The 24,922-nt window shown below is 42.3% G+C and overlaps 1 protein-coding gene across 4 annotated transcripts in view; it reads left to right on the top strand.

Moving 5' to 3' along the window:
* NSD1 (nuclear receptor binding SET domain protein 1) overlaps positions 1-24,922 on the top strand; it is a 156,518-nt gene that overhangs the window by 61,712 nt on the left and 69,884 nt on the right. For all 4 annotated transcript variants that reach the window (XM_062188632.1, XM_062188631.1, XM_062188633.1 and 1 more), the window contains exons 3-5: positions 1,337-1,472; positions 8,148-8,320; positions 11,160-13,728. In XM_062188632.1, coding sequence (XP_062044616.1) covers positions 1,337-1,472; positions 8,148-8,320; positions 11,160-13,728 — 2,878 coding nt within the window. The remainder of the gene's footprint in view (positions 1-1,336; positions 1,473-8,147; positions 8,321-11,159; positions 13,729-24,922) is intronic.

Genomic DNA, 24,922 nt, shown 5'->3' with positions numbered 1-24,922 from the left:
CATCGTGTTATACCAGGGAAAGTCACTGCCTGCGATGCTGGCATCCCATGTGGTCACTTGTAGGAGTCCAGCTCCCTGGTAATGCGCCTGGGAACGCAGTGGAAGATGGCCCAAGTCCTTGGGCTCCTGCACCCAGTTGGGAAACCTGGATGAAGCTCTTGGCTCTTGGCTCAAACCTGGACCAGCCATGGCTGTTGCAGCCATTTGGGAAGTGAACCAGCAGATGGGAAATCTCTCTCTGTTTCTCCCTGTCTCTCTTTGTAGCTCTGCCTTTCAAATGAATAAAATAAATCTTAAAAAATATTCACCATACTCTTTATGACTCCTTAGTTCCAGGTGGGTGCTATTTTAGGCATTAAGGAGGGAAGATTGAAACTGATGTTGTTTCTCACCAAGCTGTCTTCAAGGTAGTTGAAGAAAACAAGGATATTTATATTTCCCCTTGGAGTCAAAAGATTACTCTTAGTCTAAGATTCCCAAATACTTCTTTTGGCCATCCAGAAATATCTCAGCACATGTTCAACTCTTGCTGTGCCAGATGGGAAGCTCAGGCCTATGAAACACAATGTTTTCATCTCAAGGCAGTCAGTTTTTACCATTTGTGTGGTTCTGAAGGCATGGATGTGAGTTTACAGCTGATATGGAATAATTTGGATCCAGATCAGACATATTTAGAGAAAAGCTGCAGCCAGTGTCTACACTGGACAGTTCCCAGGGATTTGTTCATATTGGATTCTGAGTGTTGTCCCTTGGAGTGGGACATCAAATTGTTCTGGATGCAGCCTAATTTACATATCGTGGGAAAAATTTAGATCAGTTGCTAAGAGTTTACCCTGTATATAACTCTCAGGATTTTTTCATTATAGCCATTTGTTAATTAATTAACAAAAAATGTCTATTAGAGGAGGATGTAGAATATGAACTGCAGAAGGGTCCACAATCTCTTGATATTGTTAAAATTCTTTCATACTTCTCCCCCACCCCAGTGTTATGATTCAAGGACTAGAACAAGGGTATCTTTTCCTTGGGATGCTTTTGTTTACCTATTATTTATTTCAATTTTTAGTTCTTTATAAATCAGACCATCTTTAATTTTATTTTCAGAATGTCAGCAGGCTAATTATATGAGACAAATTTAAGTTGAGGACTACTGCGCTATAGATGACAATGTTATGAACAATTAAGGGAAAGTAGTTGGACCTATTTGGTAATTGTTAGGCTGAAATGTTTTCTTTCTTAAATTTTTGGGCATAGCTTGCTCAGAAGGCTAATGATACATTGTTTCAAAAGGTTTTGATTCTTAATGATAGATATCCCATGTTTTATCTCTCTAAAGTGTCAACCCAAGAAAAAGTCGACACCACTGAAGTATGAAGTTGGAGATCTCATCTGGGCAAAATTCAAGAGACGCCCATGGTGGCCCTGCAAGATTTGTTCTGATCCATTGATTAACACACACTCAAAAATGAAAGGTAATTCTTGCAGTAGATTATTAATAATAAAAACAATGAATTTTAAATTTGCAGTTATTTAATATAAGCCAGTTTTTCTTGCCTTTAGTAATCATCCATTCCTTTGAGCATTTTTGTGACTAGTTACTAACATATTCAATGTTTTTGTGTTTTTAAATTTTATTTTATTCTATGATTTAAAACTTCTCAGTCACTATCTGTAGACCCTGGGAAATTGTTAGGCTGTTCACCTAAAGTTTTCAATGTCCACAGTCATTCTTCAGTATTTTTATGTATTTTTACTTTAATCTTCAGGTTTGTATCATTTTTGATAATCAACAATCTGAGTCAGTTATAATGTTTATAAGTTACTTTGAATTTTGAAGTCTCATTTAGAAGCATTTTCTTTAATTACTGTAGTTGTTTCTTACTTGGTTGGTCTATTTGAATCTCAGGTGCCTTATTCTTAAATTGCTGTAAAAGTAGGGGCAGAACTTGATTTTGAGCTCTCTTTTTTCTGTTAAGATGCATTGAGATTTTTTAAATGCTGTTTAATATCATATTTAGTTTTTGAATAGGTCGCATGTTCATGGGGTTTTAAATCAATGCACTCCACCCTCTTTTGGGTAACCAGTTGTTTTTAATGTGTCCTCCCAGAGGTTTTTTGTTGTTGTTGCAAATCCAAATACATTCTCGTCTCCCTCCCCTTTTCTGTTTTTATATAATAGCAGTACAGGTCACTTTTGCAGGTTCATTTTTCAGTTTTTTTTTTTTTTTTAATAGTTTATGGATTACAATGGCTCTCCCCCCCCATAACTTCCCTCCCACTCGCACCCCTCCCATCTCCCGCTCCCTCTCCCATTCCATTCACATGAAGATTCATTTTCAATTATCTTTATATACAGAAGATCGATTTAGTATATATTAATTAAAGATTTCATCAGTTTGCACCCACTCAGAAACACAAAGTGTAAAATACTGTTTCAGTACTAGTTATAGCATTACTTCACATTGGTCAACACATTAAGGACAGAGATCCCACATGAGGAGTAAGTACACAGTGACTCCTGTTGTTGACGTAACAATTTGACACTCTTGTTTATGGCGTCAGTAATCTCCCTAGGCTCTAGTCATGAGTTTCCAAGGCTGTGGAAGCCTTTTGAGTTCGCCGACTTCGATCTTATTCTGACAGGGTCATAGCCAAAGTGAGTTCTCTCCTCCCTTCAGAGAAAGGTACCTCCTTCTTTGATGGCCCCATTCTTTCCACTGGGATCTCACTCGCAGAGATCTTTTCATTTAGGTCTTTTTTTTTTTTTTTTTTTTTTTTTTTTGGCCAGAGTGTCTTGGCTTTTCATGCCTGAAATACTCTCATGGGCTCTTCAGCCAGATCTGAATGCCTGCTCTGTATCCTGCTTCCCATATTGGATCATTCTCTCCCTTTTTGATTCTATCAGTTAGTATTAGCAGACACTAGTCTTGTTTGCATGATCCCTTTGACTCTTAGACCTATCAGTGTGATCAGTTGTGAACTGAAATTGATCACTTGGACTAGTGAGATGGCATTGGTACATGCAACCTTTATGGGATTGTATTGGACCCCCCTGGCACATTTCTAACTCCACCATTTGGGGCAAGTCCGATTGAGCATGTCCCAAATTGTACATTTCCTCCCTCTCTTATTCCCACTCTTATATTTAACAGGGATCACTTTTCAGTTAAATTTAAACACCTAAGAATAATTGTGTGTTAATTACAGAGTTCAACCAATAGTACTAGAACCAGTTTTTTTGGAAGTGAGTTTTAAGCTTCCTCTGTTTTTTTTTTTTTTTTTCCTTTTTGACAGGCAGAGTGGATAGAGAGAGAGACAGAGAGAAAGGTCTTCCTTTTTGCCGTTGGTTCACCCTCCAATGGCCGCTGCGGCCGGCGCATCGCACTGATCCGAAGCCAGGAGTCAGGTGCTTCTCCTGGTCTCCCATGGGGTGCAGGGCCCAAGGACTTGGGCCATCCTCCACTGCCTTCCCGGGCCATAGCAGAGAGCTGGCCTGGAAGAGGGGCAACTGGGATAGAATCCGGTGCCCCGAGCGGGACTAGAACCCGGTGTGCTGGCGCCACAAGGCGGAGGATTAGCCTGTTAAGCCACGGCGCTGGCCAACTTCCTCTATTTTTAAAACTGCTTAGTCCATATTTTTTTTTTTTTCGTTTTAAGATATATTTATTTATATGAAAGGCAAAGTTAAAGAGCGTTTTTTTTTTTTTTTAAAGATTTATTTATTTACTTGAAAGAGTTACACTGAGAGAGAAGGAGAGGCAGAAAGAGAGAGAGAGAGAGAGGGGGGGGGGGGGGGAGAGAGGGGTCTTCCATCTGCTGGTTCACTCTCCAATTGGCCGCAATGGCCGGGGCTTCGTCCAGGTCTCCCACGCGGGTGCAGGGGCCCACGGACTTGGGCTATCTCCTACTGCTTTCCCAGGCCATAGCAGAGAGTTGGATCGGAAGAGAAGCAGCCTGGGCTCAAACCTGGGTGCATATGGAATGCTGGCATTGCAGGCGGTAGCTTTACCCACTATGCCACAACACTGGCCCCCAGAGAGATCTTTTGTCTGTTGGTTGATTCCTCAAATGGCTGCAAAGACCAGAACTGGCATGATCTCAAGCTGGTAGCCAGGAGCTTCATCTGTGTCTCCCATGTGGGTACAGAGGCCTTGGCACTTGGGCCATCTTCCGCTGCCTTCCTAGATGCGTTGTCAGGGAGCTGGATCAGAAGTGAAACAGCTGGGACTTGAACCTGCGCCCATGTGTCATGCTGGCGCCACTGGTAGCAGCTTTACCTGTTATGCTAGGTTCTCTTTTTAAAAAGATTTGTTTTTTTGAAAGGCAGGGTGACATAGAGGGAGAGACAAAGAAAGAGATCTTCTATCCACAGGTTCAAAGGTGATAGCTGAGAACCAAGAACTCCATCTGACTCTCTCACATGGGTGGCGGGGCCCAAACACTTGGGCTGTTGTCCACTACTTTCCCAGGCTTGTTAACAAGGAGCTTGGTTAGAAGTGGTGCTTTTATATAGGATGGTAGTTTCAGGTAGCATCTTAACGTGCCATACTACAGTGCCGGACCTTTATTTTATTTATTTATTTCAATTTCAAAATAATTATTTATTTGAAAGGAAGAGTTACACACAGAGAGAGAGATTGAGAGATCTTCTATCCCCTGGTTCACCTTCCAAATGGCCACAATGACCAGGGCTAGGGCAGGCTGAAGCCAGGAACCAGGAACTCCATCTCCCAAGTGGGTAGCAGGGACCCAACTACTTGGGCCATCATTCACTGTTCTCCCAGGCACATTGGCAGGAAGCTGAATTGGAAACGGAGCAGCCAGGACTTGAACCAGCACTGTGAAATTGGGTGCCAGTGTGGCAAGAAGTGGCCTAACCTGCTGTGACACAGTGTGTCTCCCGTAGTTTAGGTTCTAGTCAAGTTATATCTGCAGTACTTTGGTGGTCTTGAATGTACTGAGTCTTCTGTTTCTTATTTTATTTTTTTTAAAGATTGATTTATTTATTTTAAAGTCAGAGTTACACAGGAGAGAGAGAGAGAGACAGAGAGGCCTTCCATCCGATGGTTCACTCCCCAAATGACTGCAACAGCCAGAGCTGGGCCAACCCAAAGCTAGGAGCCAGGAGCTTCTTCTGGGTCTCACACAAGGGTGCAGGTCCCAAGCACTTGGACCATCTTCCACTGCTATCCCAGGCCATAGCAGAGAGCTGGATTGGAAGCAGAGCAGCTGGAACTCAAACCAGCACCCATATGGGGTATCAGCACTGCAGATGGTGGCTTTTTACCCGCTGTGCCACAGGACCGGCCTCTAACTAGTCTGTTTATGTGTAACTTTTCCACCAGGCAGTGAATTCTTTTTCTCTTTTTATACATGAAATTCCAAATATTTTGGTCGAATTACTTGTTTATGACCAAATAATTTACTTTTCAAATTGACTTAAAGAACCACTGTGTAGATTCATGTATACCATCTTACCAATTTAATCCCCTTTTAGAGGTAGTTTCTCTTGGATTTAATTCAAGTGAATTTTTGCATAAAATGATTTTCATTTACTTTTTTCAAGAGTAACAGATTTTTAAACCTATTTACCCTTCATTGTTTCTTTTGTAATCTTTTACTCTGAAATATGTTAAAATGCTAAGTGTGTGGAATTATTGGAGGATATTTCAAAACAAGTTCAATTAAAAACAGAATTAAGGCCGGCACCGTGGCTTAACAGGCTAATCCTCTGCATTGCGGTGCCAGCACACTGGGTTCTAGTCCTGGTTGGGGCGCCGGATTCTATCCCGGTTGCCCCTCTTCCAGGCCAGCTCTCTGCAATGGCCCGGGAAGGCAGTGGAGGATGGCCCAAGTCCTTGGGCCCTGCACCTGCATGGGAGACCAGGAGAAGCACCTGGCTCCTGGCTTCGGATCAGCGCAATGAGCCGGCCGCAGCGGCCATTGGAGGGTGAACCAACGGCAAAATCTAGTCCGTTTTTTCATAATATACCTTTTCCATGAATTTTTTGATGCCCCTTATATATTTACTTGATAAATTAGATTTTATCTTTTTCTAGATATCATTAGTATTGTTTAAATTTTTTAGAGTATTTATTTATTAGATAATGAGAGGGACATTTCCTATATTCTGGCTTACATCTTCCCTGTACTTGCAATGGCTTCCACTGGTTAGGCTACTGCCAGGAACCAGAAAGTCAATCCAGATCTCCCACAGAGGTGACAAGAACCAACTCTTGTGCTGTCAATCAGTTGCTGCCTCCCAGGATGCACATTGGCAGTAAACTGGAATAGGGAGAGGGAGCCTGGACTCGAATCCAGACACTCTGGTGTGGAATGTATAAACCTTTAGGTTACCTGCTAGGTCAAACTCTCACTCCTGTTTTTATTTTTGATAATTGCATATGTAGAACTTTGGACAATGAAAAAAGTTTAGAGTAATTGGGTTTCTTTCCTTTCTTTTTCTGCTTTTTAAAAAGAGTTATTTATTTGAAAGGCAGAGTTATGGAGAGCGGTGGGTTGTGGGGGGGAGAGAGAGAGAGATCATCTTCCATCCACTGGTTCACTCCCCAAATGGCTACACTGGTCAGGGCTGGAATTTCTTGTGAGTCTCTCACATGGGTTCAGGGACCCAAGGGCCTGGGCTGTTCTCTGCTGCTTTGCCAGGCGTGTTTGCAGGGAACTGCATCAGAAGTAGAGCAGCCAGGACTGGAACTGATGCCCTTATGCTGATGTTACAGGTGGCAGCTTTACCCCCTACGCCACAGTGCCAACCCCTGAAGTTCTTTTTTTTTTTTTAAATATTTTCCTTATTTGAGACTTCCAATTCCACTTCTTTGGTAGAGTCCTTTTTTTGGGGGACAGATGGAGTTAGACAGTGAGAGAGAGAGAGACAGAGAGAAAGGTCTTCCTTCCGTTGGTTCACCCTTCAAATGGCTGCTACGGCCGAAGCCACGCTGATCTGAAGCCAAGAGCCAGGTGCTTCTTCCTGGTTTCCCATGTGGGTGCAGGGGCCCAAGCACTTGGGCCATCCTCCACTGCCTTCCCAGGTCACAGCAGAGAGCTGGACTGGAAGAGAAGCAACTGGGACGAGAATCTGGTGCTCATGGGATGCCAGCACCACAGGCAGAGGATTAACCAAGTGAGCCACGGCGCCGGCCCCTGGAAGAGTCAATTTTTAGTGATGAATTTACTCTCTGAAGTTGTTGTACCTACTGTGTTGGTATAATTGAGATTCAACTTAGTTCTTAGAGTTCATGAATGGAATCTAGGCAAAGTATCTAGTGCAGTGTCAAGCCCAGAATAGTGGCTACAAAGATGTTAGTGTGTTGTATATGGCACTGTTTGGAAACATTTATTCCTTCTCGTATTTTAGCATAATGGTTTTAGAATTTTTTTTGTTATTTTTTTTTTTTTTAGTTATTATATTTGTGCTACTTTAGTTTATGTCCTTTGTGTTCTGTGACAATGAGGTTATAGCATTTTACAGACTGATGCTAAAAAGAGCTTATTTGGCTGCTATCTTAATTTGCTGTGTAATTAGCTATCTACCTCTAACTGGTTTTGAACTGGTTTTGCACCCAGACTAAAGATTCTTTTAATAAACTTCCAGAAATTTTTTTCCCACATCAATTGAATAGTTTAAATTTTCTTTTCTTTCTTTCTTTCTTTCTTTTTTTTTTTTTTTTTGTAAAGATTTATTTATTTTATTTAAAAGTCAGAGTTACACAGAGAGAGGAGAGGCAGAAAGAGAGGTCTTCTATCTGCTGGTTCACTCCGCAGTTGGCTGCAATGGCAGAAGCTGAGCTGATCCAAAGCCAGGAGCCAGGAGCTTCCTCCAAGTCTTCCCATGTGGTTGCAGGGGCTCAAGGACTTGGGCATCTTCTGCTGTCCTAGGCCTTAGCAGAGAGCTAGATTGGAAGTGGAGCAGCTGGGTCTTGAACCAGGCAGTGGCTTTACCTGCTGTGCCACAACGCCGGCTCCTAAATTTTCCTTTCACATAACTTACTTCAGATTAAGTTTTGTAGTTATTTTACTTGGTTAATTGTAAGCAGTGTCTTCTTTAGGAATATAGGTGATGCTATTTTCTTGATGTTCACTAGTCATCTTTTGAATTAATGAATTGATTGATTTTTATCCTCATCTAGTTTCCAACCGGAGGCCCTATCGGCAATACTATGTTGAGGCTTTTGGAGACCCTTCTGAAAGAGCCTGGGTAGCTGGAAAAGCAATCGTCATGTTTGAAGGCAGACATCAGTTTGAAGAGCTACCTGTCCTTAGGAGAAGAGGGAAGCAGAAAGAAAAAGGATATAGGCATAAGGTAAACAAAAAAGACTCTTGAGGTGGTTGAGATGCTAGTGTCTATTATTAGAGTGCCAGGGCTCAAAACCTGGCTTGGGCTCCTGACTCTAAGATCTTGCGAATGCAGACCTTGGGAAGCATTTCACTGATGGGTCACATGGTTGGGTTCCAGGCACCCCTGTGGGACACCTGGATTGAGTTCTCATTGCAGGCATTTGGACAATAAACAAATGGATGGGAGTGCTCCTTCTTGCCTATCCTCTTTCCTTCACTCTCCATTTCTTTGTCTCTCTTTCTCTTGAAAAGAATTTTTTAAAAAGCTTATTTGAAAATTACCTAGTTTTGGGTTGATTAGAAAGGAGGCAGGCAAATAGTGTATTTTGAAATACACTATTTCCTTTGGTAGAATAGTGTCAGAAAATGGCTAGGAAGCAAGGTCTTGTCCCTTTTTTCTTTATTTTTCTTCTGTTACTCTTTCCTTCCCTTTGTTTTCCTTTACTTCACCTTCCCATTCTTCTTCTACAGTCCTTTTCTGTCATCTTCTCCCCATTCTTTCTTAAAGATTTATTTAAAAGGCAGAGTAACAGGGAGACATCTTTCATCCGCTGGTTCGTTCCCTAAATGACTGCAACAGCTAGAGCTGGGCCAGGCTGATGCCAGGAGCCAGGAAGTACATCTGGTGGGTGACAGAGGCCCAATCACTTGGGCCATCTTCCACTGCTTTCCCAGGTGCATTAGCAGGGAGCTGGATTGGAAGTGGAGTAGCCGGGACTCATCCCATAGGGGACGCTGACATTATAGGAAGCAGCTTAACCCATTACAGTACCTAAGGTTTTCTGTTAAATTTGTCTCAGAAAAATTTTGCCTTATTTTCTTTTAATATTCTTATCACCCGTTTTTATTATGCTATAATTTATGCAACATAACATTTATTATCTTAACCTTTTTGTGTATAGTTAAATATGAAAAATATTCATAATGTTGTACAGTTACCCATCTCTGGAATTCTTTTCATCTCATAAAACTAAAACCATACCCATTAAACAATACCTCTCCATTTTTCCCTTCCTTCATCTCTGGCGATCACCCTTCTACTATTATTTAGTATTCTTTTATCGTCAAACCTGTAAGAGGAAATAGTTCTTAGGTTGATGTTTTATACTCCCCTGTTTAAATACCTTTAGACTAATTTTTAAAAAGTCATGATTGGCCGGCGCCGTGGCTCAACAGGCTAATCCTCCGCCTTGCGGCGCCGGCACACCGGGTTCTAGTCCCGGTCGGGGCACCGATCCTGTTCCGGTTGCCCCTCTTCCAGGCCAGCTCTCTGCTGTGGCCAGGGAGTGCAGTGGAGGATGGCCCAAGTCCTTGGGTCCTGCACCCCATGGGAGACCAGGAGAAGCACCTGGCTCCTGCCATCGGAACAGCGCGGTGCGCCGGCCGCAGCGCGCTACCGCGGCGGCCATTGGAGGGTGAACCAACGGCAAAAAAGGAAGACCTTTCTCTCTGTCTCTCTCTCTCACTGTCCACTCTGCCTGTCAAAAAAAAAAAAAAAAAAAGTCATGATTAATAGCTGGCGCCGCGGCTCAATAGGCTCTAATCCTCTGCTTGCGGCGCTGGCACAGCAGGTTCTAGTCCCGGTCGGGGCGCCAGATTCTGTCCCGGTTGCCCCTCTTCCAGGCCAGCTCTCTGCTATGGCCCGGGAGTGCAGTAGAGGATGGCCCAGGTCCTTGGGCCCTGCACTCACATGGGAGACCAGGAGAAGCACCTGGCTCCTGCCTTCGGATCAGCGCAGTGCACCGGCCGCAGCGTGCTGGCTGCAGCAGCCATTGGGGGGTGGACCAACGGTAAAGGAAGACCTTTCTCTCTCTCTCTCTCTCTCTCTCTCTCTCTCTCTCTCAGTGTGCACTCTACCTGTCCAAAAAAAAAAAAGTCATGATTAGTATAATGTAGTGTCATAGGTCTACAGATTTTGCCACTAACACCTTGAGTTCTCTAAGTGTTGGTATCTTCATCTCTGAATGTAATATAATAACTTGTATCTTATAGAACTGTTATGAGGATATCAATTAGTATGAAATGCTTACTATGTCATAAGCATTGTGAACTGCTCATGTGTGCTGTTGTTAGGATGAAATTGGTTCAGTGCATCCTTCCTGATAGTCTGAGTGGTTGATGGTGGGGAGGTGTCAAGAGTTTCTCTGTTCAGACTTTATCTATGTAGATTTACCAGCCCTCTTTTTAGACTAGGGCCTTGAGGTCTAGAAAATGAGTTTATTCTGGTGGAAGATATGAGCATGAATGGGTGTGTTTGTAAAAGAAACCAGATGGTCAGTTTATTGCCTTGTAAGAGGAGGATGCCTATTCAGTGACCTTAATTTTTACATGATCTGTAGATTTTGTGAATAGTAACCGGTAGTTAGAAAGTTGAATAATATTTATTACATAAAACCAAGGAAGGAAATAAGAACCTGAAAAATTAAGAGTATTTTATAGATCCTCAGTGTCTGTCTGCTGTAAGGAATCAAGAAAATAATGTGTATTTCGTTCTGTCTTTTATATCTTAGGTTATGGTCTATTCCTTTGCTTATAAATGCAGAAAGGGTAGAAAGTATGTGAGCTCAATTCTTCCTCTAACAGTAGATCTTATTGGTGGCAATAGTACTGAGAAATTCCCATCAGGTAAGCCTTGGATGAGCTTAGGAACTAACTTCCTGGCTAGCACCAGTATAAGGGCCTTTAAACTATGTAACAATGTTTGAAAAAACTTCTGATTTGAGAGAGAGCCATTTATTTATCATTTCCTTGGTCCCCCTCCCATTTCTCTGATAAGTGATACTTTTTTCTCTTTTAAATTTAAGGTTCCTCAGAAAATTTTGAGTAAATGGGAAGCCAGTGTTGGTCTTGCTGAACAGTATGATGTTCCCAAAGGATCAAAGAATCGAAACTGTGTCAGTACTTCCATCAAGTTGGACAGTGAGGAGGACATGCCATTTGAGGACTGTACAAATGATCCTGAATCAGAACACGACCTGTTGCTTAATGGCTGCTTGAAATCTCTGGCTTTTGATTCTGAACATTCTGCAGATGAGAAGGAAAAGTCTTGTGCTAAATCTCGAGCCAGAAAGAACTGTGATAATCCAAAAAGGACTAGTGTGAAAAAGGGCCACATGCAGTTTGAAGCACATAAGGAAGAACGGAGCGGAAAGATTTCTGAGAACCTTGGCCTAAACTTTATCTCTGGGGATGTGTCTGATAAACAGGCATCTAATGAACTTTCCAGGATAGCAAACAGCCTCACAGGGTCCAATACTGCCCCAGGAAGTTTCCTATTTTCTTCTTGTGGACAAAACACTGCAAAGAAAGAATTTGAGACTTCAAATTGTGACTCTTTATTGGGCTTGTCTGAGGGTGCCTTGATTTCTAAATGTTCTGGAGAGAAAAAGAAACCCCAGCGAGGTCTGGTGTGTAGTTCAAAAGTGCAGCTTTGCTATATTGGAGCGGGTGATGAGGAAAAGCGAAGTGATTCCATTAGTATCTGCACCACTTCTGATGATGGAAGCAGTGATCTAGATCCTGTAGAACACAGCTCAGAATCAGATAACAGTGTCCTTGAAATTACAGATACTTTTGATAGAACAGAGAACATGTTATCCATGCAGAAAAATGAAAAGATAAAGTATTCTAGGTATCCTGCCACAAACTCCAGAGTAAAACCAAAACAGAAACCCCTCATTACTAACTCACATACAGACCACTTAATGAATTGTACTAAGACAACAGAGCTGGGAACTGAGATGTCTCAGGTTAATCTCTCTGATCTTACGGTGTCCACTCTTGTCCACAAACCCCAATCAGATTTTAAAAATGATAGTCTTGCTCCCAAATTCAACACACCATCAGCCATTTCCAGTGAGAACTCATTAGTAACAGGTGGGGCTACAAATCAGACTCTGTTACATTCGAAAAGCAAACCACCCAAGTTCCGAAGTATAAAGTGTAAGCATAAAGAAAATCCACTTATTGTAGAACCATCAGTTCCAAATGAGGACTGCAGTTTGAAATGCTGCTCTTCAGATACCAAAGGCTCTCCTTTGGCCAGCATTTCAAAAAGTGTGAAAATGGACGGGCTGAAACTACTGAGCAACATGCATGAGAAAACCAGAGATTCAAGTGACATAGAAACGGCCGTGGTGAAGCATGTGCTGTCAGAGCTGAAGGAACTCTCTTACAGATCCTTAAGTGAGGATGTCAGTGACTCTGGAACGTCAAAGCCATCAAAACCGTTACTTTTTTCTTCTGCTTCTAATCAGAATCATATACCTATTGAGCCAGACTACAAATTCAGTACTTTGCTAATGATGTTAAAAGACATGCATGATAGTAAGACAAAGGAGCAGCGATTGATGACTGCTCAAAACTTGATCTCTTATCGGAGTCCTAGTCGGGGGGATTGTTCTACCAGTAGTCCTGTAGGGGCTTCCAAGATTTTGGTTTCAGGAAGCTTCACCCATAATTCAGAAAAAAGTGGAGATGGCACTCAGGACTCAGCCCGTCCTAGCCCTAGCGGGGGTGACTCTGCACCATCTGGGGAGTTGTCTGCCTCTTTACCTGGGTTAGTGTCTGACAAGAGAGACCTCCCTGTTTCTGTTAAAAGTCGTTCAAACTGTGTGACTAGGCGCAACTGCGGGCGATCTAAGCCATCCAAATTGCGTGATGCTTTTTCAGCCCAGATGGGAAAGAACACCGTGAACCGCAAGGCCTTAAAGACAGAGCGCAAGAGAAAACCGAGCCAGCTTCCTGCTGTGACTCTAGAGGTTCCACTGCAGGGAGACAAAGAGAGTGGAAGCTCAGTGAGTGGCTCATCAAGAGATGGGGCAGAAGATTCCGGTAAAGAATCCAGTCAAGAAACAGGCCATTTAACGAATGAAGATGCTATCCATTTTTCTGATGTTCATTTTGATAACAAGGTTAAGCAGTCTGACCCTGATAAAATTCCTGAAAAAGAACCTACTATTGAAAACAGGAAAGATCCTGAATTGAACTCTGAAATGAACAGTGAGAATGATGAACCCAATGGTGTAAATCAAGTGGTGCCTAAAAAGCGCTGGCAGCGTTTAAACCAAAGGCGCACTAAACCTCGTAAACGCACTAACAGATCTAGGGAGAAAGAAAACTCTGAGGATGCCTTTGGAGTCTTGCTTCCTGGTGACCCTGTGCAGAAGGGGCGGGATGAGTTCCCAGAGCATAGAACTCCTCCTCCTACAAACATAGTAGAGGACTCTGTGACAGATCCAAATCATGCTGGCTGCTTAGACTCAGTTGGGCCACAGTTGAATGTTTGTGATAAACCTGCCGCCAGTAATGAGGACATCGAAAAGGAACCAGGAATCCCCAGTTTGACACCACAAGCTGAGCTTCCCGAACCAGGTAAGGACTTGGGACCAAGATAGAAAAGGACTGGAGAAAGTGCTGATAATGTTGTCCTCGTGGAGATGGTCTGTTTCAATGGAAAGGTGAATTGTAAAGTGGGAAGGAAGGATTGTCACTTGAATGAAGAAAGGACTTTATTTTTTATTTGACAGGTAGAGTGATGGGGGAGGGGGGAAAAGACACCGATTGATCTTCTATTCTCTGGTTCACTCCCCAATTGAATGCAACCACTGAGGCTGGACAACGCAGAAGCCAGGAGCTTGGAATTCCATCTGGGTCTCCCGTGTGGGTGCAAAGGCCTTGGGACTTGGGCCACCTGCTGCTTCAGGTGCATTAGCAGGGGGTCGGATCAGACGTGGAGCAGCTGGCATCATAGAAGTGGCTTAATCTGCTGCACCACAATGCCAGCCCCCCAAAAGGACTTTTTATGTAGAAGGGGTCTGAATCTTAAATTTTGAATCATATTTCCATGTATTTTCTTTCAGAAATTACATTTTACCAGAAACTATTCCTTCCAGTTTTGTACCCGATGCCCATTTTCCTTTTTAAAATATCTATGAGCTTTTTGGGACTCAATTGGTTATGGAAAGTAATGAGGGATTCTGAGCCTAAGATTTAAATCCAGCTGTTAAAGATCAAGTTTTAGAAATTGTTTTGGGGGTCCAGCACTCTGGCATAGTGGGTAAAGCCACTGCTTGTAACGCTGGCATCCACGTCGTCGTCTTCTTCTTTTTTTTTTTTTTTCTTTTTTTAAAGATTTATTTTATTTATTTGAAAGAGTTACAGAGAGAGAGGTAGAGACAGAGAGCTCTTCCATCCGCTGGTTCACTCCCCAGTTGGCCACAATGGCTGTAGTTGTGCTGATCCGAAGCCAGGAGCTTCTTCTGGGTCTCCCACGTGGGTGCAGGGGCCCAAGGACTTGGGCTATCTTCTGCTTTCCCATGCCATAGCAGAGGTCCTGGACTTTTTCATATTTGGAAGTTTTTTTGTTTTTGTTTTTTTTTAAGATTCATTTATTTATTTACTTGAAATGAAGAGAGAGGGATAGAAGTCGGGGGTAGGGGGAGCTATTGATATTCCATTACTGGTTCATTCCCCAAAGGGCCACAATAACCAGGGATGGTCTAGGCTGAAGCCATTCTTGACTCCCACATGGGTGGCAGAGTTAGAAGCACCTGGACCATCATTTGCTGCCTCCCCAGGAGCATTAGCAGGAAGCTGGATCCAAAGTAGAGCACCCAGGACTCACAATAGCAATTCTATTTGGGATGCTGGCATTGTAAGTGGCAGTGTGCCATAGTCCCTGGTGGGAGATTTTTTTTTTTTTTTTTTTTTTTTTTTTTTTTTTTTTTTTGGCAGGCAGAGTGGACAGTGAGAGAGAGACAGAGAGAAAGGTCTTCCTTTTGCCGTTGGTTCACCCTCCAATGGCCGCCGCGGTAGCGTGCTGCGGCCGGCGCACCGCGCTGATCCGATGGCAGGAGCCAGGTACTTATCCTGGTCTCCCATGGGGTGCAGGGCCCAAGGACTTGGGCCATCCTCCACTGCACTCCCTGGTCACAGCAGAGAGCTGGCCTGGAAGAGGGGCAACCGGGACAGGATCGGTGCCCCGACCGGGACTAGAACCCGGTGTGCCGGCGCCGCAAGGCGGAGGATTAGCCTAGTGAGCCGCGGCGCCGGCTGAGATTTTTGATTAGTTATTTAATCTCCTTGTTAGTTACAGGTCTGTTCAGATTTCTTGTTTCTTCATGTTTCAGTCTTGGTAGATTGCATATTTTGGAATTTATTCATTTCTTCCGGGCTGTTGAATATGTTGGCATAATTGTCTCTATGAAACTTTATTTCTGTGATGGTAATTGTAACATCTCTTTCATTTCTGATTTTAGTGATTTGAGTATTTTTTTTTCTAATCTTGCTAAGGGCCTTTTTGTTTTCAAAAAGTGAAGTTGATTTTTTTTCTTTTCTGTTTCATTCACCTCTGCTCTACTATTTATTGTTTTCTTCTACTGTGAGTCTTTTTTTTTTTGTTCCTATTATTCTAGTTCCTTGAGTTGTAAAGTTAGACTGTTGATTTGAATTATTTCTTCTTTTTTAATATTGACATTTACCAATATAATGTCCCTCTTTATCTGTATCCCATAAGTTGTAGTGTATTGTTTTTCATATATCTCAAACTTTTTTTAAATTTCCCTTACGATTTTTTTGTTTGTTTTTGACAGGCAGAGTGGATAGTGAGAGAGAGAGACAGACAGAGAGGAAGGTCTTCCTTTTGGCCGTTGGTTCACCCTTCAATGGCCGCTGCGGCCGGCGCATCTCGCTGATCCGAAGCCAGGAGCCAGGTGCTTCTCCTGGTCTCCCATGCGGGTGTAGGGCCCAAGCACTTGGGCCATCCTCCACTGCCTTCCCGGGCCATAGCAGAGAGCTGGCCTGGAAGAGGGGCAACCGGGACAGAATCCGGCGCCCCAACCGGGACTAGAACCTGGTGTGCCAGCGCCGCAAGGTGGAGGATTAGCCTGTTAAGCCATGGTGCCAGCCACGATTTTTTTCTTTGATTCAGTGGTTGTTCAAGAGTGTGTTCTTTAATTTCCATATGTTTGTGAATTTTCCAGATTCTGTAATAATGTTGACTTCTAGGCTTATTCCAATGTTGTCAGAAAAGATATTTGGTGTGATCTTGAACTTCTTAAATTTGCTAAGACATGTTTTGTGGCCTACCGTGTCCTGGAGAATGTACCATAGGCTCCTGAGAAGAATGTATATTCTGCTACTGATAGGTGGAGTATGTATCTGTTGGGTCTTATTAACCTACTAAATTGTTCCAGGCCTTTTTCCTATTGATCTTACATATGGTGGTTCTTTCATTATTGCTAGGTGGGGCATTGAAATCTCTTTCTTTTCTTTTTTTTTTAAAAAGATTTATTTATTTATTTATTTATTTGAGAGGTAGAGTTACAGACAGTAAGAGGGAGAGAAAAGTCTTCCTTCCGTTGGTTCACTCCCCAAATGGCTGCAATGGCCAGAGCTGTGCTGATCCGAAGTTAGGAGCCAAGTGCTTCTTCCTAGTCTCCCATGCGGGTGTAGAGGCCCAAGCACTTGGACCATCTTCTACTGCTTTCCCAGGCCACAGCAGAGAGCTGAATTTGGAAGAGGAGCAGCCAGGACTAGAACCAGCGCCCATATGGGATGCCAGCGCCACAGGCAGAGGATTAACCCACTGCGCCACAGCGCCAGCCCCTGAAATCTCTTTCTTACTGTTTCTCCCTTCAGTTCTATCATGTTTGCTTCTTACATTTGGGTGCTCTGATATTAGGTAAATTATGTATTTATAATAATAACATGTTCCTGGTGAGAAATATATTGTGTCTAAGTGTGGGCAGGAGCCAGTGTTGTGGCACATTGGGTAAAGCCTCTTCCTTTGATGCTGACATCCCATATGTGGCTTCCAGTTCATGTCCCAGCTACTACTCTTCTGATCCAGCACCCTGATAATGGCCTGGCAAAAGCAGTGGAAGATGGCCCAAGTAGTTGGGCCTCTACCACCCATGGGGAAGACAAAGATGGAGCCCCTGGCTTCAGCCTGGCCCATTCCTGGCTGTTGTCTACCTGGGGAGTGACTCAGTAGATGGAAGACCCTCTCCCTTTAGACATTTAGATTGTTTTCCAGTTTTTGATAATTATTCATTTACTGTAATAACCTCAAGTAATTTTTATATTTTGAGAATCTTAAAGATATATTGCTGTAGAGGTTCTTTTACTGGATCATTTAGTTTGTATTAGGCAGTGTCTTAGAATTCTGAATTATATTTTATAGTTATATTATAGTGTTCCTAACTAGTAGTACACAAAGGCTTGACAGTCAGTGTTTTACTTTCTTGTTTTGATCACATCTTTATTTCTAATATTATTTATTTGGGGGGTTCTGGATCCAGATGGTTTATTATTATCTTTTTTTTTTCTTCCAAAGTTCTATCATATTTTAGTAGAGTGGGGAGAGCATTTAGGCTAGCAGTTATGACACTGGTTAAGATGTGTCTCATATCAGAATGTCTGGGTTTACTGACTCCAGCTTTCTGCAAGACCTTGGCTCAAGTGATTGAATTCCTGGCACTCAGATGGGAGACCTAGATTGAATTCTCAGCTCATGCTTTCAGCCCTACCTAGGAGCTGTTATGGGCATTTGTGCAGTGAACTAGCAGATGGGAACTCATCTGTTTTTCTGAAATAAAAAATAAAGATTTAAAAAATTTAATAACTATAAAGTAGGGGAAAGATAGAGTTGAACTGGATGTTTTTACTAAATAAATGCTGCTTCATATGACACTGGTCATTTATTACATTAAGAACGTTGTGAAACTTGTAAGAATGAAATACACTCTTTGGGGAGATTTCAAAGTTACTTGTGACATAGTTGAAACAAGGTTGGAAGAAAAAAAAAAAGGGGGCCGACGCCGCGGCTCAACAGGCTAATCCTACGCTTTGCGTCGCCGGCACACCGGGTTCTAGTCCCGGTTGGGGCACCGATCCTGTCCCGGTTGCCCCTCTTCCAGGCCAGCTCTCTGCTGTGGCCTGGGAGTGCAGTGGAGGATGGCCCAAGTGCTTGGGCCCTGCAACCCATGGGAGACCAGGATAAGCACCTGGCTCCTGCCATCAGATCAGCACGGTGCGCCGGCCGCAGCGCACCAGCCGCGGTGGCCATTGGAGGGTAAACCAATGGCAAAAGGAAGACCTTTCTCTCTCTCTCTCTCTCACTGTCCCCTCTGCCTGTCAAAAAATTAAAAAAAAAAAATTAATTAATTATTAAAAAAGAAAAAGAATATTTGAAAAAAAAAAAAGAAACAAGGTTGGAAATTTTGTAAAAATTCTTGAAGTCTGAAGATGGATACATGGGATTTGTTGTATTGATTTGATAGATGTTTTGTTAGACATTCTTTCACAAAGCCCTCTTCAACAGGAATTAAGAGCAGAGTGGTAAATTTAAATAACAAAGACTATGGCAATAGTAAAGTGTCTTAAGGAAATTTTTTGTATACTTTATAAATATATACACATCACATATAGATATTTATAAATTTGCATATATGCAAAAATATTGCATATATGCATATATGCACTAGGTGCAGCAGCTGGGATACTTGTATCCCATATCAGAGTGTCTGGGTTTGAGTCTTTGTTCCATTTGTGATTTTAGCTTGCTGCTCAGGTACACACTGGGAGGCAGAAGATGATGATTCTAGTTGTTGAGACCCTGTCCCATACAGGAGAACTGGATTGAATTGCTGGCTCCTGTCTAACCCAGTTCACTAGTTTTTATGGACATTTGGAGAATGACCCAGTGATTGGGAGATTTCTCTCTTGTCTCTGTGCCTTCCCAAAAATATGTGTGTGTGTGTATGTAAATGTTAAATATAATTTGGAATGAAGGCAGATGGAAATTTATTCCCTAACTATCATCCCCTGAGAAGATGAAAACAGTATTAATTAACTTTGTACTTTATTGAATTAGGAGTTGCATATTAAAATGTTTAATATAACATAGTTCACTGAAAAGATAAATAGAATATAAATTTATAATTTATAATTTATTTTTCAGATAATTTGTTCTAGAGATTTTCCCATAGTCTACATTATGCTTTTGTATGCCTGTTGTATATAGTTTTTATGTTCCTCTGAACTCTTAGATTTTATGTAGTTTGGTATTTGGATCTAAAGATTTGATTTCTCATTTTTTTTGTATTTCTAAATATTTTTAACTTGTTATGTTAATTTTTTAAAATAGAAGATACCCTTTACCTATTTTCTAAGGAAAATTTCTCTCACATGTGAAAGAAACCTGTACTTGCAAACTTTGGCTGTTCATTACAGAACTTGAGAAAAAGACCGTAAAATAAAAGTAGCTAAACATTTGGATTTAACGAGGATAGGTCAGAAAAAACCAATTTCACTATTGAAAAGTTAGAATTCAAATAAGAATAAGGCATTCAATAAACATTACAATTTTCCATTTTATAGATTGGTGCCTTATGCTTAATGCAACTTGGGAACTCAAAGGAACATTTTAAAGACATGGCAAAAAAAACCCACTGATTTATTTCAACTTTCAACATTTCACTAAAGTGGTCATGGTAGTTTTGTCAGAAATACATATGGTCATGTTGCTGAATATTTGATGGCTTATCTGATAGTTTGTGTAATTAAAGATACAAAAAATTTAGAATGGAAAACAGTAATTTAAAGCTCATGATCGAAATCTGTCTACCTTGTTTTCTCTTTACAAAATAATACACATTGATTTTTTTTTTTTAACTTGAAAAAAAGAGTTACAGAGAGGCAGAGGCAGAGAGAGAGAAAAGTCTTCCATTTGCTGGTTCACTCTCCAAATGGCTGCAGTGGTTGGAGTTGAGCGGATTCAAAAGCAAGAGCCAGGAGCTTCTTCTGGTACTCCCACGCAGGTACAGAGGCCCAAGGACTTGGGCCATCTTGTACTGCTTTCCCAGGCCATAGCAGAGAGCTGGATCGGAAGTAGAGCAGCCGGGGTTCAAACCAGTACCCAGATGTGATGCTGGCACTGCAGGCGGAGGCCTTACTCGCCACGCCACAGTGCTGGCCCCATACAGTGATCTGTTATGCAAGTAAAGTAAGTAACAGTTTGAGGATAAGATCATGCTTAGAACTAATTTCTGGGGGCTGGCGGTGTGGCGCAGTGGGTTAAAGCCCTGGCCTGAAGCTCTGGCATCCCATATGTGTGCCGGTTCTAGTCTCAGCTGTTCCTCTTCTAATCCAGCTCTGTGCTATGGCCTGGGATAGCAGAAAATGGACCAGGTCCTTGGGCCCCTGCACCCACGTGGGAGACCCTGAAGAAGCTCCTGGCTCCTGGCTTTGGATCAGCACAGCTCTGGCCATTGCGGCCATCTGGGGAGTGAACCAGCAGATGGAAGACCTCTCTCTCTGTCTCAGCGTCTCTCAGTAACTCTGTTTTTCAAATAAAATAAAATAAATCTCAAAAAAAAAAAATTCTGAAGAGATGATAAAATAATTCTTAACACATTAAGACAGAAATATAAAATGCTGAAAAATATAGGAATTTGCACATGTATACCCATAGCTCTGTTAATAAAAGTTATCTGTGTGCCATTTCTAGATCTTATAATAAGCCTTCTAGCACACTACTATGAATGGCAATGCTACTCCTGTGAATGAAAACCATCAGGTATTATGGATTTCTCAAAACATCCCCACTCACAAATATGAAACTGGTTCACTTTCAGTGTCTTTTACTGGAATAGAATTGTTTTCTAGGCCGGTGCCGTAGCTTAACAGGCTAATCCTCTGCCTTGCGGCGCCGGCACACTGGGTTCTAGTCCCGGTCTGGGCGCCGGATTCTATCCCGGTTGCCCCTCTTCCAGGCCAGCTCTCTGCTATGGCCCGGGGAAGGCAGTGGAGGATGGCCCAAGTCCTTGGGCCCTGCACCCGCATGGGAGACCAGGAGAATCTCCTGGCTCCTGGCTTCGGATCAGCATGATGCGCTGGCCGCAGCGGCCATTGGAGGGTGAACCAACGGCAAAACCGAAGACCTTTCTCTCTGTCTCTCTCTCTCACTATCCACTCTGCCTGTCAAAAAAATAAATAAATAAATAAATAAATGAAAGAAGAAAAAAAATTAAAAGAATTGTTTTCTTTATTTTTTTAAAATATATTTATTTATTTGAAAGAGTTACTCAGAGAGAGAAGAGGCAGAGGGAGAGAAAGAGGTCTTCCATCTGATGATGCACTCCCTAATTGGCTGCAACGGCTGGAGCTGCGCCGATCCAAAGCCAAGAGCCAGGAGCTTTTTCTGGGTCTCTCACACGGGTGCAGGGGCCCAAAGACTTGGGCCATCTTCTGCTTTCCCAGGCCATAGCAGAGAGCTGGATGGGAAGTTGAGTGGCCGGGTCTCCCATATGGAATGCCGGTGCTTCAGGCCAGAGCGTTAACCCACTGTGCCACAGCGCCGGTCTGAATTGTTTTCTTTTTAAATTATAGTCATTTTGCAGGTGCTCATAAACAAACCTCCTGGTGATCTCTCCTAGAGCCTCCTGTCTTTTCTGATTCCATCTGTGCTGATCTTCCTGGTTGTTAAAAACAGATAGTTTTTAATGTATCTTAACTGTCCTCTTTCATTAAAACTATATTCAAAACTTTCCAGGATATCAGGAAAATCAAGAGGTAATTCATCTTTTTCCATTGGCACATCCAAATCAATCCTAGACAATAAATCTGTGCTCTGTTCCTAGCTACAGAGTTGAATGTCTTGGTGGGAGGAGATGTGATCTTCCGGTTTGCCAGTTGAACTGCTAAAGATGGATTTCATTGAAGTTTGATTTCTACCCTTCCTCTCTCTTGTGCTGTGCCCCTTTATCAGCAGGCACATAATATCTACTTGCAACTTTTTTAAAAAAAAGATTCATTTATTTGAAAGGCAGAATGACAGAGCTTCCATGCCTTGGTACACTCCCCAAATGTTTGCAACAGCTAGGGTTTGGACAGGCCAAAGCCAGGATCCAGGAACCCCATCTGTGTCTCACATGTGGGTGGGGGGACTCAGGAAATAAGTCATCTTCTGCTGCTGGCCAGGTACATTAGTAGGAAGCTTGACCTGAATTAGTTATGAGCCAGACATTCTAATATGGGTTGCAGGGATCTCAAAGAGTAGCTTAACTTATCATTCACAGTGCCTGCCCCTGGCTTGTGACTATTCTGATGTTAGAAACCACTGATAGAGGCGATTAAAAATACTGCTTTGGGGCTGGCGCCCTGGCTCAATAGGCTAATCCTCTGCCTTGCGGCGTCGGCACCCCGGGTTCTAGTCCCGGTCGGGGCGCCAGATTCTGTCCTGGTTGCTCCTCTTCCAGGCCAGCTCTCTGCTGTGGCTCGGGAAGGCAGTGGAGGATGGCCCAAGTGCTTGCGCCCTGCACCCGCATGGGAGACCAGGAGAAGCACCTGGCTCCTGCCTTCTGATCAGCGCAGTGTGCCAGCTGCAGCGCGCCAGCCGCGGTGGCCATTGGAGGGTGAACCAACAGCAAAGGAAGACCTTTCTCTCTCTCTCTCTCTGTCCACTCTGCCTGTCCAAAAAAAAAAAAAAAAAAAAAAAAACTGCTTTGGAGAAAAATAAGAAAGGGGGATAAGTAATGCTGGATGGTTCTAGTTTTCAATAGCATGATTAGGACAGGCCTGGACTAGGTAGGTACTAGACCAGACTTGAGTGAACCATGTGCTTATCTGAGGAATAGCTAGCTGCTAGTTTTCACTCATGTTGCCTTATTTTCCTTTTGTGTTTGCTTTATTTTCTGATAGTTTTCCAAAAATTTTAAGTAGGGCCTGTTTATACTGTTTTGAGGTTCTTATGGCACATGAGGCCTTAGGATGATTTGAATTTGCTTTTGTCAGATTCTTGGGAAATTGACATTTTTCTGGTTTACCATATTACAAAACCACAGGACAGGCATGCAAGACCATAACTTCTGCAGTACTTGTTCTCCCTACTATGCCTTCTACTTTGTGAGGCACCTTTCTCTTTGGTCTCCTGGAGTTGGAAAAGATGCACTTCTGTTTCATGATAACTCTGAGGATAGGGCCTCTTTACAGGACAGCTCTGTACAAAATAAGTTTCAGTGCTTTATTTCCATGGTTACTACTTTCCCTTAGGTTTGATATTATACCTAATTCTTTATAATCTTGCCAGTTCTTTGATTCTCCTAAAGTGATTTCAAAAACACCACATATTTGCTGTTTTTACCAGGAGGTATGGGCTGGTAGCTTGCCATTATTAGAAAGGGTTGTTTTCGTTTAAACTCTTGAACTAGGGAGGTAGAAGTATGAATACGGGCTAAGTTGTGTGCGAAGACTGATGGTGCTGTTAGTACTCTTTTCCTCTGTAAGAACTCATCATTTTGATATAAATGAGAAAACTTTGTATTTAGTTTTGATTAAATACACTTGATTTTAAAAAATTACAAACTTTATTCAAGTGTAACATACATATTATAAAATTGCACATTTTAAGGGTACAGTCAAATGATTTTTATTAAATTTAATAATTTGTGCAACCATCTGTATGATCTAGTTTTAGAGCATTTCCACTATTCCGGAAAGATCCTGCTAGCCTATTTAGAGTCACTAGCTGTTCTTCTCTTGCATGAGACTGCTCATTGTCTTCTTTGTTCCTACAGATTTGCTTTCTACAGACATTTCAGATTGATAGAATTATATACTATGTGATCTTCTGTATCTTGCTGTTTGATTTGTCATAATATTTTTATGATTTAGTAGTTTGTGTTTTTATTAGCTAGGTATATTCCATTGCAGGGATTCATGCCATTCTGTTTATCCATTTGGGTTGTTTCAATTTTTTGGCTGTTTTTGTTCATTTATTTGAAAGATGGAAAGACAGAGGCAGACTGCTCTTCCATCCAGTGGCTCACTTGCCAAATGCCTGCAACAGCTAGGGCTAAATCAGGTCAAAATCAGGAACTTACTCCAGGTTCCCAACCTTGGTGGCAGTGCCTGAAATTGAGCTATCATATGCTGCTTCCCAGAATATGTGTTAGCAGCAAGCCGAAATTGGAAGCAGAGTTGGGACTCCAACCCAGGCGTTCTGATGTGGGATATGGGCATCCCAACCAGTTTCTTATCCACTTCACCAAATAACCATACCAATTTTATTATTTTAGCTGGTATTTGTATGCTCTGAGGTTTAAAGCTATTGCTAGACTCTTCCCGTATCAGCAGTTTATTCTCCACAATTCAAAGTTTACCCTTTTGAAACTTTGTAATTTGAGAATAAGCATTAGGTACTGGTTCTGTGGTGGAAACTAGAATCTCTTTTCTAAGAACCTGGACGGTTGTGTGCTTGGGCACCTGCTCTAGTTCTTATTTGCTGCATATCCTGTATTGTGATTTGCAGGATTTACTCCTCCCCCAATTGAAGCATGTAGTTTTCTGGCACTTTAATATTTTCTTTCCATATCCAAAAGTTGATACTCCCTTTTTGTTCTTGATATATTCTTTAGCTTGGCAAATCACTACCTCTTGGTGTCACTTTGTCCATTTGTAGTAAGAGTAATTGGAGGGGCCGGCGCTATGATGCAATAGATAAATCCTTCGCCTGCAATGCCGGCATCCCGTATAGGTGCTGGTTCAAGTCTCGGCTGCTCCTTTT

The sequence above is a fragment of the Lepus europaeus genome, chromosome 4 (assembly GCF_033115175.1).
Source record: "Lepus europaeus isolate LE1 chromosome 4, mLepTim1.pri, whole genome shotgun sequence".
NCBI lineage: Eukaryota > Metazoa > Chordata > Mammalia > Lagomorpha > Leporidae > Lepus > Lepus europaeus.
Note: the sequence above shows the minus strand (reverse complement) of the source record. Positions and strands in the feature narration are given on the sequence as shown.